At 42.1% G+C, this 14302-nt stretch overlaps 1 protein-coding gene and 1 long non-coding RNA gene across 5 annotated transcripts in view; one reads left to right on the top strand and one right to left on the bottom strand.

Annotated features, from left to right (window-relative positions):
• Window positions 1–14302, bottom strand: part of nbr1b (NBR1 autophagy cargo receptor b) — a 118792-nt gene that overhangs the window by 46989 nt on the left and 57501 nt on the right. For all 3 annotated transcript variants that reach the window (XR_009798703.1, XM_061845259.1, XM_061845260.1), the window contains exons 12-13: window positions 12801–12986; window positions 12577–12699 (exon numbers count right to left, since the gene is read on the bottom strand). Coding sequence is in view for 2 of the 3 variants with exons in the window: in XM_061845259.1 (XP_061701243.1) it covers window positions 12577–12699; window positions 12801–12986 (309 nt within the window). In the remaining variant the exon portion in view is untranslated. The remainder of the gene's footprint in view (window positions 1–12576; window positions 12700–12800; window positions 12987–14302) is intronic.
• Window positions 99–6209, top strand: LOC133514557 (uncharacterized). Of its 2 annotated transcripts, none has more exons than XR_009798818.1 (3): window positions 99–239; window positions 2125–3909; window positions 3972–6209. It is a non-coding gene; the product is annotated as an uncharacterized LOC133514557 (long non-coding RNA). The 2 variants fall into 2 exon arrangements; XR_009798817.1 differs by having other exon boundaries at window positions 2122–3909.

The following is a 14302-nucleotide window of genomic DNA, read 5'->3' as shown; positions in this document are numbered from 1 at the left end:
GAGACTTGAACTGGTGCCTTCCTTTTTTGTCCTGTTTAATGAATGTCTAATTGGTGAACCTGACATTTACTTGGTCCTTCGAGCCGGATCTCAAGATACCTGAGGTTTCAAGAGGCTGAGTTGACGTCCAGGCAAAGACCGTGGCCACGGCACTTGAGACCCTTTATGGGACTGGGCCTCGACTTTGCATCTGGAGGCTGAGGGTTGACGAGAAGCCGAAGGAAGTAAAGGCATCTCTGGTGAGTAGGAAACTCCCACACTCATGAGGAATGAGTGAATGCGCGTCTGGATGACTGCGGCAGAACCAAACCTCGAGAATACTAGTCCCTATCGAGTAGACTAATTAGTCTATAAAACTGAGAAAAGGGCAAGGTGTGCCCTGTACGTGAGCTCCGTGAAACGTGTGCATGTGTAAAAGTGTGAGTGGAGGTTCGCTACCTCATTTGAACAGGAAATTGAGTGACAACTGTTTGAAGATGCAGAGGTAAGAATTCTCTGCCACTTGTGGTAGAAGCTTGAAAATTACCTCAAACAGAACGTAATTGTCACCCTGTTCAGGGGAAGTCAGTATAGTCACCCGAGGTGAACCATTGACTCGTACAGGGGAAAAACAAATAGCTAAATAGTTGATAAATAGCAAAATAGTTGAACAACAGCATCTGAAAAAAAATTAATAATGATGTATCAGGACTAGAAGTTTGTAGAAAGCAAATGTCCTACTAAAATAAAACATCTAAATTTGTGGATAACACAAGATGACTTTGCTGGCAAGCTCAACATACACACAAAAAATATATATAGTTAACCTGCAGGATAAAATAAGAGAAACACACACAGAAAAAAAAAAACAACAACAAAAATAGCTGGACTCAAGATGATGTGAAAAGGGCCATAAAAGGTATCACAGCTCATGAAGTTGATGTAAAATAATTTGTCCATGGAACGCAAGACTTGATAAAATCTTACCACTTAAATGATGTGGAAGTACAATAAACTTGGATGACAGCAAAGTACTTTCTCACAGCAGCAGGGAGTTCGAGGGTTAATATCGTGCACCTCCACCAAAGTCCAGCATACGGTGGGTGCAGATTTATAGTATCTGAAAATACCTGAAGGCTGGTGAAGATTTAAAAGACACTTGACTCATTTAGGGGTGACTTGGTCGACATGACTTCAAAATGGCTAAATAACATGATTGCATGTTGGGCTGCAACATTGACAGCCGTAATGATATTTTTGTTCATATGCTACTTTTGGACACCTGTAAAGCTGACAAAAATACATAACAACAGAACCAATAATTTTACTCAGTCAACTATGCCTACCACACATAACACAAAGAGGTGCAACCTAATTTCAAATAACTTTGGTAAACAACTATGCGGGAGTCACCGAGGCATGAGAGGAGGACTCCATGTGTGCCTCCCAGTGAATCAGTTCAGCACTTTTTCAATTCCTTGGCAGAGTCTAATTGCTGGGGATTCCATCTTTGGGCTTATGCTAAATGAAACACCCACTTTCTTCTCACCATTTGCCAATTTAATGCTACCTTAAACCCGAATGCCAGACAAAAGAGTACGTATACTATGGAGGGAGTATTTTAACCGAAAAAGCCTGAGGAACATTTTTTCATTATTATGATTATCTTTTTTACAAATACCAAACAAAACTGGTTGTTATTAATGTAGAATGCAGCTAACAAGGTAAACTATAGTTACATCACATGCATGGGCCCTGGGCCACTAATGCGTGTCATTCCAACAGAAATCCCAACACAATGTACCCTGGAGGTAATGATTAAAACAACTCCTAACACCACTTGTCAGAAATGGAAAAGTGTTTATCCAACAACTAAGCCAGTAAATGATAAACTGATATTTTCTACTAATGTTGCATTGGCTAATTTCTCCTGTGTTAGCTTTACAGGGACAGATTTTAAGGTGGGAAGTCTCAACAAAACATGGTGTCATGATATCCATCTGCAAACTGCCCCACTGCTCCCATGCAGCGATTTGTTGTGGTGGTGTGTTGGTCAAAAGTTGAATGACACACTGATAAATGCAGCAGAAACGTGTACACTGGTATCACTGCTCTTATCTGTGACTGTTTTTCCATCCAAAGCAGAGGATATACAATTGGGCGCATCTATCTTTGGACCTCCCCTTGGGTTCTCCCGAAGGCGAAGGTCCTCTTGGAAAGACGGAGATCTGACATACATTGATGCAAATGGGATCCCAACGGAATACCAGATGAGTATAAGTTGGGTTAACGAGATTGCTGCAGGATGGGAATTCATCTTGTTATGGATAACTCTGAATAAAAACGTTGACAGAATCAACTACTTACATTACAATGTACAGAAAGTAGGTAATTATACGGAAGCAGGCTTTATTGCCATGAGGGAACAACCAGGTGCAACGTCACTCATGACGTTCCAGCACCGCATAGCGGTCGACATGCTCCTGGCCAAGAAGGGTGGCGACTGCTCAATGTTCAGTGACCAGTGTTGTTTACTCCAAATATCACAGCACCTGATGGGTCACGCACAAGGGCCATTCAAGGCCTCCACACCCTGAACCACAAGATGAAGGAGCACTCTGGTGTAAACACATCAGCCAGGTCTGAGTGGTGGGGAGAAAAAAAAAAAGTTTGGCAAATCTAAAAATTTGGTGTTCTCTGTCCTAGTTTCTATAGCTGTTTGCAGTTATTCTTTCATTGTGTGGATGTTGTTGTATTCCATCATCACTTAACCCACTTATAACCACTGCTATTGCCCCGACAAATTCAAAATTGGCAGAAATATATCCACTCTTGGCACAACAGGGTAATGACAGTGATATTGTTGACCACGATGATGATGTTATGACTTCTCTTCCAGATCTGTTCTCTGATCCAGAAGATTACAAGTAATTAGTGCTATATTTTCCTCGGAGTGTAAGCCGAAAGGGTGATCAATTAGATGATTTAAGGATTTGAGCAAATGTAGGATAAACAGGAGGTTAATGTAGAAATAATTATAAATAGTATTAAGTAACTGCTTCTGACTGCAATGAAGAAATGCTTTGCTCTGCTAGAATTCAGTTACTGTTTCTGCCTGCAATGAAAAAATGCTTTGCTCTGCTCTAATTCAGTTACTGTTTCTGCCTGCAATGAAGAAATGCTTTGCTCTGCTCCAATTCAGTTACTGTTTCTGCCTACAATGAAGAAATGCTTTCCTCTGCTCCAATTCAGTTACTGTTTCTGCCTGCAATGAAGAATGCTTTGCTCTGCTCTTGAAAATGTGGTAGCAAATGTAGGATAAACAGGGGGGAAATGTAGGAATAATAGTGATCATAATTATCATACATCTGCTTCCAATAAAGAAATGCTTTGCTCTGCTCTAGATAACGTGGCAGCCTCCTCGCAGGAGATAGCAAGAACAAAAACATCTAATCATCAGAACTGTTAGAACTGCTGCCTGTTAAAGAAATGATGACCACACACGTATTCAGCAATCTTCCACACATCCACACGCACATGAACAAACATGTACACCTTGTTTCAAACTGTTTTGCTTGTCGTCTCCTTTTTGTAACATCCATGTAAATAAGGGGCATTCTTAAAACTAAATAAATAGACGTGCTGAGAAGATAATCAGAGAGTGCAGTGGTGAATTGTACGAGACAGTTCCTCTCCTCTCTCCTCGTGAGACTTGAACTGGTGTCGTTGCTTCCTTTTTTGTCCTGTTTAATGAATGTCTGATTGGTGAACCTGACAGTTTCTTTTTTCCTTTTTCCTTCAATTCAAGCTCTTGAGTTTGAGTGGAGTGGTAATAACTTTAGAAGGGATATTTGAATTACAATGGAAAGCCAAACATCTTCAATAAGGATGGCCTCTTTTCACGTGAAGGGTGTACGTAATCCATTAAAGGTAAAAAATACTCGACAAAATGAAAAAAGATTTGATGAAAAAATGATGTACTACTTCTGCAGGAGACTCTTTTAACCGATACAGACCACCCTGTCATGATCCTGCCGCTCCAGCCCGGGCTGTGCAGGTGCCCGCGCGGTTGCGCTGATTGGGAGGCGCACACCTGCGCCTCATGCTTCCTGTGTATTTATATGACCCCGATGACGACTGGTCCGCGGCAGATCGTTGAGCTTCATGCCCAGTTCGAGTACTTCCGTATCCCTGATCATCAACCCGTGTGTACCGACCTCCGTCTGTTCTCCGACCGACCCTGTAAGCCTGACTCCCTTGACACTTCTGCCTTCCTTGATCGATGTCCCGTGTACCGACTCCTGCCTGCCCGCTCACCTGCTCTCTTCGCCCGACGTCCCAACTACCGCTGCTGCACCTGACTGCCTGCCCGATCCCCGACCAAGGAACAATAAACGTTTCTCCCCGAACTACCTTGCATCTTCCGAGCCTTGCATTTGGGTCCTACTCCCTTTCCGATGGGTCGTGAAACACCCTAAACTTAATAGACAGGCCTTTAAACAGGTCTATTCATTATCATACAAAACAGGACACAGATGGGGAGGGGGGTTGGTACATTTGTGTTGAAAAGGGTGATTTTTTAAAATATATTAGAAATCCTCTCTAAGGAAGGAAGATATAATATGGTTGTGGGGAGGTTGGAAGGGACAGAAAATACTCATAAATGTTTATGCACCCCCCCGTGTAACATGGGAATTCTACAGATAAATCTTAATTTAATTTAAAATGTCATGATTACAAGAGGGCAGCACGGTGGCGCAGCTGGAAAGCGTTGACCTTACAGTTCTGAGGTCCAGGGATTAATCCCGTCCCCGTCTGTGTGGAGTTTGCATGTTCTCCCCGTGCCTGCGTGGGTTTTCTCCGGCCACTCCGGTTTCCTCCAGATCCAGAAAACATGCAACATTAATCGGACACTCTAAATTGCCCATAGGTGTGACTGTGAGTGCGGCTGTTGTCTGAAAGGAGAAAAATGGCGCTGGATTCCACCAAACATAAACATCCTGCATTGTATCTTGTTTTGAAAGTGGTGCCATAAAGCTGCTCTCCCATTGGCTATTGCTGGAGCATCTTTCTGACATCACATTGGCTAGGGGGGACGTTAATCTTTATCCATGACGTACATCCTGTATCTCGGTTTGTGTGGAACGATAAATGTGCTCTACCATTGGCTAATACGTAGCATATTCCTGGCATCACATCTCTATTGGCTGGAAGGGACGTCAATCTTTACCAATAACGCACATCCTGGATCTTCATCACCAAAACCATTGTCATAGGCTTGCGCACACTTGTATTGTACAAATTCTTTGTGGATTTATTCATCTTTTTTCACTATGGGCCCCAAGAAATTCATGGGTAGTGCCAGTGAGAAGACGTTTTGTACATAAAAAAAAAAACAACCAAGAAATCGTCGAGAAATATGAAAAAGGCATACATGCATATGGCCTCGGGGCTTAGAACAAATTATGCTATTTACATGTAAAATGCATTGAGATGCGTCATAGGTTAAAGGTAGAGGTGGCGAAGGCTAAAAGAGGCATAGGACACCATGTACACCAGATTCGATACGAAAGAAGGAGAAAAGGATCCCTACAGGTTGGCCAGACAGAGGGATAGAGATGGGAAGGGTGGTGTGAGGGTGTTAGCTGCATAAAGACACCTGTTCACCCCATACAATCAGTTATATTCAAACTTGTAACATGGCCAAAGAGCTGTCCAAAGAGAACAGAGACAAAATCGTACCACTCCATACAGCTGGAAAGGGCTACGGAGAAATTGGCAAGTAGCTTGGTGAAAAAAGGTCCACTGTTGGAGCAACCATTAGAAAATAGAAGAAGCTAAACATGACGTGATTGTGAGTGCAGCTGTTTGTCTCCTGCGATTGGCTGGCAACCAGTTCAGGATGTACCCCGCGTCCCGCCTGTTGACAGCTGGGATATGCTCCAGCACTCCCCGTGACCCTCGTGAGGATAAGCGGTGAGAAAATGGATGGATGGACAGTTACAATAGCAGCTCAGCAGTGTGTATGTGTAATGTTTTTACCCAAAAATATAAGTGTATATTAATTAAAGTCCGCAAACTGTGACCTAGTTTCTCTTACATGCAAAACGACTTATTTCGTGGGCGGACCTCTTATGTGACAAATTCTGGGATGTGCTGCTTTGGAACAACGATAAGGTGAGAGTCTTTTGTATTCACTACGAAGAAAAACCCATTCGTTTCAAAAATTCCTCACCAATCCATAAAAAATTCTTATTTTTATTTTATGTTATTATTGTTATTATTATATTATTACTTATTTGTGAAAATATACCAACTTGAAAAACATTATCGGCTTCTGTGTGTTTTGATGCAATAATAAGCATTTTGCACGCAAAGTAGTTGTCGAGGTTGTTGTGTACAAAGTCACTAAATACACGGCGTTTGCATAATTTCAAAACTACACCGAAAGCTTCATATATACATTCATGATATTGAGGCCTTTACTATTTATCACTTTATGACTAACTAAACCAAACAACAACTACACAAATGCTTACCAATTGATATTTCCAACACGAGGCATATCCTCCACAATGGGTGCTATGTCGGCATCTTCATCACCAGCTACTTTGTCTGAATTCGAACGTGTGTGCTGTCTAACTGGCTCAAATTGATAACCTTTAACACCTTCATGAAGCTTGTATTCTTCACCGTCTTCGTGGTACCCTTCAGAATAGTATTCCTCGCTCAAATTATCTGAAAATTCATCAGCGTTCTTAAGGCTCCATCACACCATGACGTTCTGCTCAGCGTTCTATAGCGTTTAAAATTAAAAGTTGAACGCTGGTCTCGGTGAGAACTTTTGTGCTTGTTCAAAACTTTTTATCCAGACCGGCGTTCTCCGCCGATTCCCAGCAATCATTGACGTTCACTAGCGTTCAAACGACGCTCTTCTGGCGCTATCCCGCCGACCATGGGCGACTACCAACGCTTCCTCAAACAGTGTTTACGGTGTATTCCTACGGGATCCATGTTGTTGTCACAACGTCCTACGTCACGCCCCTGATCGGCTTTCTCCGCCACATTTCCGTCCTTTTTCAGGGGATACAGCAATCTGAGATCATTTGTTGCAGATAATCGAAAAATAAAAATGTGTCCCTCATAACGGATTTAAGATTCGTATTCAGCATAAAAACAGTATAATATTAGCAAAAAGGTGCATTGCGGTCCTTCCATCCCTTTAAAGCCTCTACAAGCCTCTCCTTCGATGTGTCTGTGTGTGCGTGTGTGTGTCTGCGTGTGTGTGCGCGTGTGTGCGTGCGTGTGTTTCCCTTGCGTTTCCCGACGACGGTTAGGCAACTGTTGCTGGAAACATGAACAAAAGTTTTATAATTAAGGATTTAACTGAATGCGTTTACTGTTGTAATCTTAATCTCAAATATATAAAGTATAAATACTGTTTACATATTTTAATCATTGTGGTACCTCGATACACATACATGAACATTTTTGTGTGAGTGTGTGGGGGTCCGAATTTGCGTTTTTTCGCAGGGGATTCTGGTCCCCATTAACCTCTAAAAACAAGGGATTACTGTACACCTTTTGACTATTTCTTTATGTACAGTAAAGATTGGTTTTGTAAGACCATGTAAATTGGGTTATTGGATCTGTCAGACCACACTCCAGTATTTTTAGAGTTTAACTTAACAAAACAGTAAAAACGTCATTATTTGGGGTGCAGGTAAAGCTGTCTCAAGAGGGAAGATAATTTCTAAACTGGCACTTCACAAGAGGTTAAGATGAGAAAAATTGAACAGAAAATGAATTTAAAAACCTGGAAAAAAAAACGAAAAACGATATCCAAATGGGAATCAGATTGAGAAAAACCGAGCCTTTTTAAAACAGAGGTATTATGAAGAAGGTAGTAAGGCAGCCAGGTTGTTATTGGTGCAGATTGTAATGGATATGTTGGTGAAGGAAATAGGGGCAATGAAGAAGTGATGGGTAAGTACGGCATCTAGGAAAGGAACTTTGAGGGACAGATGGTGGTGGACTTTGCAATAAGGATGGAAATGGCTGTAGTGAACACTTATTTCCAGAAGAGGCAAGAAGAAAGAGTGAGCTACAAGAGCGGAGGTAGAAGCACGCAGGTGGATTATATTTGGTGCAGATGATGTAATCTGAAGGAGATACTGGCTGTAAGGTTATGGTAGGGGAGAGTGTACCTCGACAGCATAGGATGGTGCTGTGTTGGATGACTCTGGCGGTGGGTAAGAAGATTAAGAAGACAAAGAGCAGAGAACCATGTGGAGGAAGCTGAGAAAAGAAGACTGTTGTACAGCCTTCCGGAAAGAGAGACAGGATCTCGATGGACAGGAGAAGCTCCCGGAAGACCTGACTACGACAGCCAAGGTGATCAGAGAGACAGGCAGGAGAGTACTTGGTGTGTCTTTTGGTAGGAAAGGGGAGAAGGAGAATCGTGGTGGATCCCCAAAATACAGGAAGTCATACAAGGAAAGAGATTAGCGAAGAAGGAGTTGGACGCTGAGAGAACTGAGGAGAGGCGAAAGGAGGAAAGAATACATTGAGCTGCGACGTAGGGCGAAGGTAGAGGTGGCAAAGGCTAAACAAGAAGCATATGACAACATGTATACCAGGTTGGACATGAAAGAAGGAAGAAAAGGATCTCTACAGGTTGGCCAGACAGAGGGATAGAAATGGGAAGGATGTGCAACAGGTAAGGGTGATTAAGGATAGAGAGGGAAATGTGTTGACTGGTGCCAAGAGTGTGCTAAATAGATGGAAAGAATACTTTGAGAAGTTGATGAATGAATAAAATGAGAGAGAAGGAAGAGTAGAAGTGGCAGCTGTGAAGGACCAGGAAGTGGCAATGATTAGTGAGGGGGAAGTTAGAAAGGTACTCCAAAGGATGAAAAATCAAAAGGAAGTTGGTCATGATGACATACCGGTGGATGTATGGAAGCAATTTGGAGAGGTGGCTGTGGAGTTTTTGACCAACTTATTCAACAGAATACTAGCGGGCAAAAAGATGCCTGAAGACTGGAGGAAAAGTGTACTAGTTCTCATTTTTAAGAACAAGGGCGATGTTCAGAGCTGTGGGAATTACAGAGGAATAAAGTTGATGAGCCACACAATGAAGTTATAGCAAAGAGTAGTGGAGGCTAGACTCAGGACAGAAATAAGTATCTGCGAGCAATGGTACGGTTTCATGCCTCGAAAGAGTACCACAGATGCATTATTTGCCTTGAGGATGCTAGTGGAAAAGTACGTAGAAGGTCAGAAGGAGCTACATTGTGTCTTTATGGATCTAGAGAAAGCCTATGACAGAGTACCAAGAGAAAAACTGTGGTACTGCATGCGTAAGTCTGGTGTGGCGGAGAAATATGTTAGAATAGTACAGGACATGTATGATGGCAGCAGACAGGTTCGCTGTAGGTGTGACAGAAAATCTTAAGGTGGATGTGGGACTGAATCAGGGATCAGCTCTGAGCCGCTTCCTGTTTGCAGTGGTAATGGATAGGCTGACAGATGAGGTTGAACTGGAATCCCCTTGGACTGTGATGTTCGCAGATGATATTGTGATACGCAGTGAAAGCAGGGAGCATACAAAGGAACAATTAGAAAGATGGAGACATGCACTGGAAAGGAGAGGAATGGAGATTAGCCGAAGTAAAACAGAATATATGTGCGTGAATGAGAGGAGTGGAGGGGGAAGAGTGGGGCTATAGAGAGAAGAGATCGCAAGGGTGGACGATTTCAAATATTCAAGGTCAACAATCCAGAGCAATGGTGAGTGTGGTAAGGAAGTGAAGAAACTGGTTCAAGGAGGTTGGAAAAGCTGGCGGAAGGTGTCTGGTGTGTTATGTGACAGAAGAGTCTCTGCTAGGATGAAGCGCAAAGTCTATAAAACAGAGTGATGTGCGGATTAGTGGCACTGAAGAAGAAACAGGAAGCAAAACTGAAGGTAGCAGAAATGAAGATGTTGAGTTTCTCGCTCAGAGTGAGCAGGTTGGATAGGATTATAAATGAGCTCATTTGAGGGACAGCCAAAATGGGATATTTTGGAGACAAGGTTTGAGAGAGCAGACTTCAATGGTTTGGACATGTCCAGAGGAGAGAGAGTGAGTATATTGGTAGAAGGGTGCTGAGTATGGAGCTGCGTGGGAAAAGAGCAAGAGGAAGACCAAAGAGAGAAAGATGCAGGAGATAGGCTTGGATGGAAAAAGATGACACACTGTGGCGACCCCTAACGGGACAAGCCGGAAGGAAAAGAAGATTAGGGGCATAGAATTACAACTCTGAGAGAATATGGTCTCGTATCAGGTTATAAACTGAATATGCACAAAATTCAAATTTGGTGAACATTTCAAAATAGTGGGAAGACTAACAAATTATGGAGAAAAGGATGAAAGTTATGATTCCTTTAAAATTTTAAACTTTATGCTTGGGAATAATGCAGGACACTGTAAAGGGATCAGAAAATGAATACATACAGTACATACAAAAAAGCTATCACAAGGAATTGGTTGATAAAGAATACTCCCACAATTGAGGATTGGATTAAAGCGGTCCAAGATATCTTTAAAATGGAGAAGACTTACTAGATTGGATTTGGTCAGGCTTTATTTAAGGAATGTGACTGTATCATTATTTCATTTTGAGTCGATTTATATTGTTGTACAACTGATTTTAGTTAACTTTTTCCCTATTCTTTTTACCTCTTTTTTTCTGAATGTATACATAAATACTTGTGACATACAATGATGTGCAACCTTGATAATTTATTCCTAATACAAACTACTGTAAACTCTTTCAATTCTGTAACTAAAATAACTTGTGCTTAAAATAGGAAGTACAACTCCAAATTATTTCTTATTCATGATTTATATTGTGCAAAACAAAGAGGTGCCTGAATTAAAATCCATATCAAGAAACAGTCGTGAAAAATATACTGTACAATCTTTCGATCCTGTAACTCGTCTTGAAAAAGGAAATACATCTCCAAATGAGAACAACTTAGAGGAAATTCTGGTCCACAATTTGGCATCTCAGGAGGGGAAAGCAGTGCACTGTCAACACTGTGTATCGTGAGGGTGGGGCACTGCTGACCTCAACTTGGGACGTTGTGAGTCAGTGGGGAGAATACTTCGAAGACCTCCTCAATTCTACCGACACGACGTCCCATGAGGAAGCAGATTCTGGGCTCTGATGTGGGCTCTTCTGTCTCTGAGGTTGAGGTCACCAAAGTGGTTAAAAAGCTCCTTGGTGGCAGGGCCCTGGGGGTGCATGAGATTCACCTAGAATTCCTAAAGGCTCTGGATGTTGCGGGGCTGTCCTGGTTGACACGCCTCTGCAACATTGCGTGGACATCGAGGACAGTGGATTGGCAGACTATGGTGGTGGTCCCTTTTCTAAGAAGGGTGACCTGAGGGTGTGTTCCATCTACTGTATAGGGGGATCATACTCCTCAGCCTCCCTGGAAAGGTTGATTCAGGGGTACTGGAGAGGAGGGTCCATCAGGAAGTCATATCTCAGATTCAGGTGGAGCAATGTGGTTTTCATCCTGGCCATGGAACAGTGCACCAGCGCCCCACCCTCGGCACTTTTCGTCTAACCAGTCTACATGTGTTTTGTGGACTTGGAGAAACTGTTCAACGGTGTCCCTTGGAAAGTCCTGTGCAGGGTTCTTTGGGAGCTGATACGGGCTGTTCGGTCCGTGTAAGACCGGTGTTAGATGTTGGTCTGCATTCCCGGCAATAAGCTGGACTTGTTTCCAGTAAGTTGGACTCCGCCAAGGCTGCCCTTTGTCACCGATTTTGTTTATAACTTTTAATGTGCAGAATTTCTAGCCGCAGGCGGAAAAGGTGACTTTTAAAGGCGGACTAACAGGTCTTCGAGGGTCAGAATTCTATCTTATAAACAGGTGTTCAGATACTTATCTGCAGCTGTATCACACAAAGAAATCGTTAAAAAATCATACATTGTGATTTCTGGATTTTTCATTTTAGATTATCTCTCTCACAGTGGACATGCACCTACAATGAAATTTTCAGACCCCTCTATGATTTTTTAGTAGAAGAACTTGCAATATAGCATGGTGTTCAAATACTTATTTTCTTCACTGTAAAAGTACTGTAAAAATTTACTTGGAAAAAGGAATATTTAACCTGTCACACCAAACAAATTAAATTCCATTCATATTTGGCCTGTTTATTCTGATTCTGGTGTTCAGATGGAGCATTTTGATTTTGCGAAATTGTGTAGTCCGAGTGTTTCCGGGTTGTCTGGTAACAGTGGTCGGGCACACCATGAAGTTAGGAGCCATATGCATCTCCCGAGCCGCGGGTTGGCTAGCCCTGGCCTATGTGATCAGAAACAACCTGGCACTACCCCAAAGTGATTCTTGTGTGTGTGTGTGGGGGGGGGATACAATTGTTTTGCTTATATATACTAGTTCCAGCTTTAAGCATTCTCAAACACTCATTTCTTTGTGAAAAGAACGGGGGTTATTTATGAATATTTTTCCCAAGTAGTAAGGAAGGTGCAGATACCTTGAAGTAAAATATGTCATTCATTCTAACCAATGATAATTACCTGTGCAGTGAGCAGGTCCACAGAGGGTATGTAATATTCTTCTCCACTGTCAACTGAAACTGGAGGCTGCTTTCGAGAGGATGTACTTGCTTTTCCTTCCTTTAGAATTGGGTTTTTACCCTGCTGGCCATGGCACAAGAATTACTTTAATAATTACAGTACTATACTACCTGTTATTTCACAACATAAAGGATCTGTGTCAGTAATTCTCTACACATTCATACCTGTGGTGTGACACATGGTGACACAAGTATCCCATCCGCCATCATAGCGGCAGGGGCCATCGGGTCAACCACAATGCTGCACCAAACCCTGGGTCCGAATTGCTCTCCATTATGAGCAAGGCGCCAATGGGAAGTGTAGGAACCCTCCACAGACGGTGCACATAATGCTACACTCACAATGCCAACCTGCACATACAAAAAGCAGGGTCAGTCAGCAATAGAACGAGGAGTGAAGGTTCGCTTGCAAAACATTTTGAATTTTAGAGTTGCTTTATAGTGAAGAAAATAAGTATTTCAACACCCTGCTATATTGCAATTTCTCCCACTTAGAAATCATGGAGGGGTCTGATTTCATCGTAGGTGCATACCCACTGTGAGAGAGATAATCCAAAAATAAAAGTCCAGAAATCACAATGTATGATTTTTTAACGATTTATGTGTGATACAGCTGCAAATAAGTATTGGAACACCTGTCAATCAGCTAGAATTCTGACCCTCAAAGATCTGTTAGTACGCCTTTAAAAGTCCACCTCCACTCCATGTATCCTGAATCAGATGCACCTGTGTGAGGTCGTTAGCTGCATAAAGACACCTGTCCACTCCATACAATCAGTAAGACTCAAACATGTAACGTGGCCAAGACCAAAGAGCTGTCCAAAGACACCAGAGACTAAATTCTACAACTCCACATACCAGGAAAGGGCTACGGGGAAATTCCCAAGAAGCTTGGTGAAAAAAGGTCCACTGTTGGAGCAATCATTAGAAAATAGAAGAAGCTAAACATGACAGTCAATCTCAATTGGAGTGGCGCCCCGTGCAAGATATCACCTTGTGGGGTCTCAATGATCCTTAGAAAGGTGAGGAATCAGCCCAGGACTACACGAAAGGACTTAGTGAATGACCTGTTAAGAATTGCGACCACCGTTTCCAAGGTGACTGTTGGTAATACACCAAGACATCATGGTTTGAAATCATGCACGTCACAGAAGGTTCCCCTGCTTAAACCAGCACATGTCAAGCCCCGTCTTAATTTTGCCAATGGAGTCATGGGATTTGTGGTCAGATGAGACCAAAATTTAACTGAAATAAAATTGTTAAAAAATCCTACATTGTGCTTTCTGATTTTTTTGGGGGGATTATCTCTCTCACAGTGGACATGCACCTACGATGAAAATTTTAGACCCCTCCATGATTTTTAAGTGGGAGAACTTGCAATATAGCAGGGTGTTCAAATACTTATTTTCTTCATTGTGTATATATATATATATATTTACAGACACAAACACACACACGCACGCACAGACATGGTCTTTCTCTTTCTGCTATCTTTTTTTGCTCAGGATTCAATGATACAATACACAAGTATTTGGCATGTGTAGTGCCCACTTAGGTAACTTAACCAGAATAAATCATTTAAAAAAACAGTAATGATTTTTTTAACATAATATTAAGAAATACATAGCCACATGACATTCATGTTAGTAGAATGTTAACACTAAGCA

Source organism: Syngnathoides biaculeatus, chromosome 16 (assembly GCF_019802595.1).
Source record: "Syngnathoides biaculeatus isolate LvHL_M chromosome 16, ASM1980259v1, whole genome shotgun sequence".
Lineage (NCBI taxonomy): Eukaryota > Metazoa > Chordata > Actinopteri > Syngnathiformes > Syngnathidae > Syngnathoides > Syngnathoides biaculeatus.
This window is presented reverse-complemented; position numbering and strand designations above follow the sequence as displayed.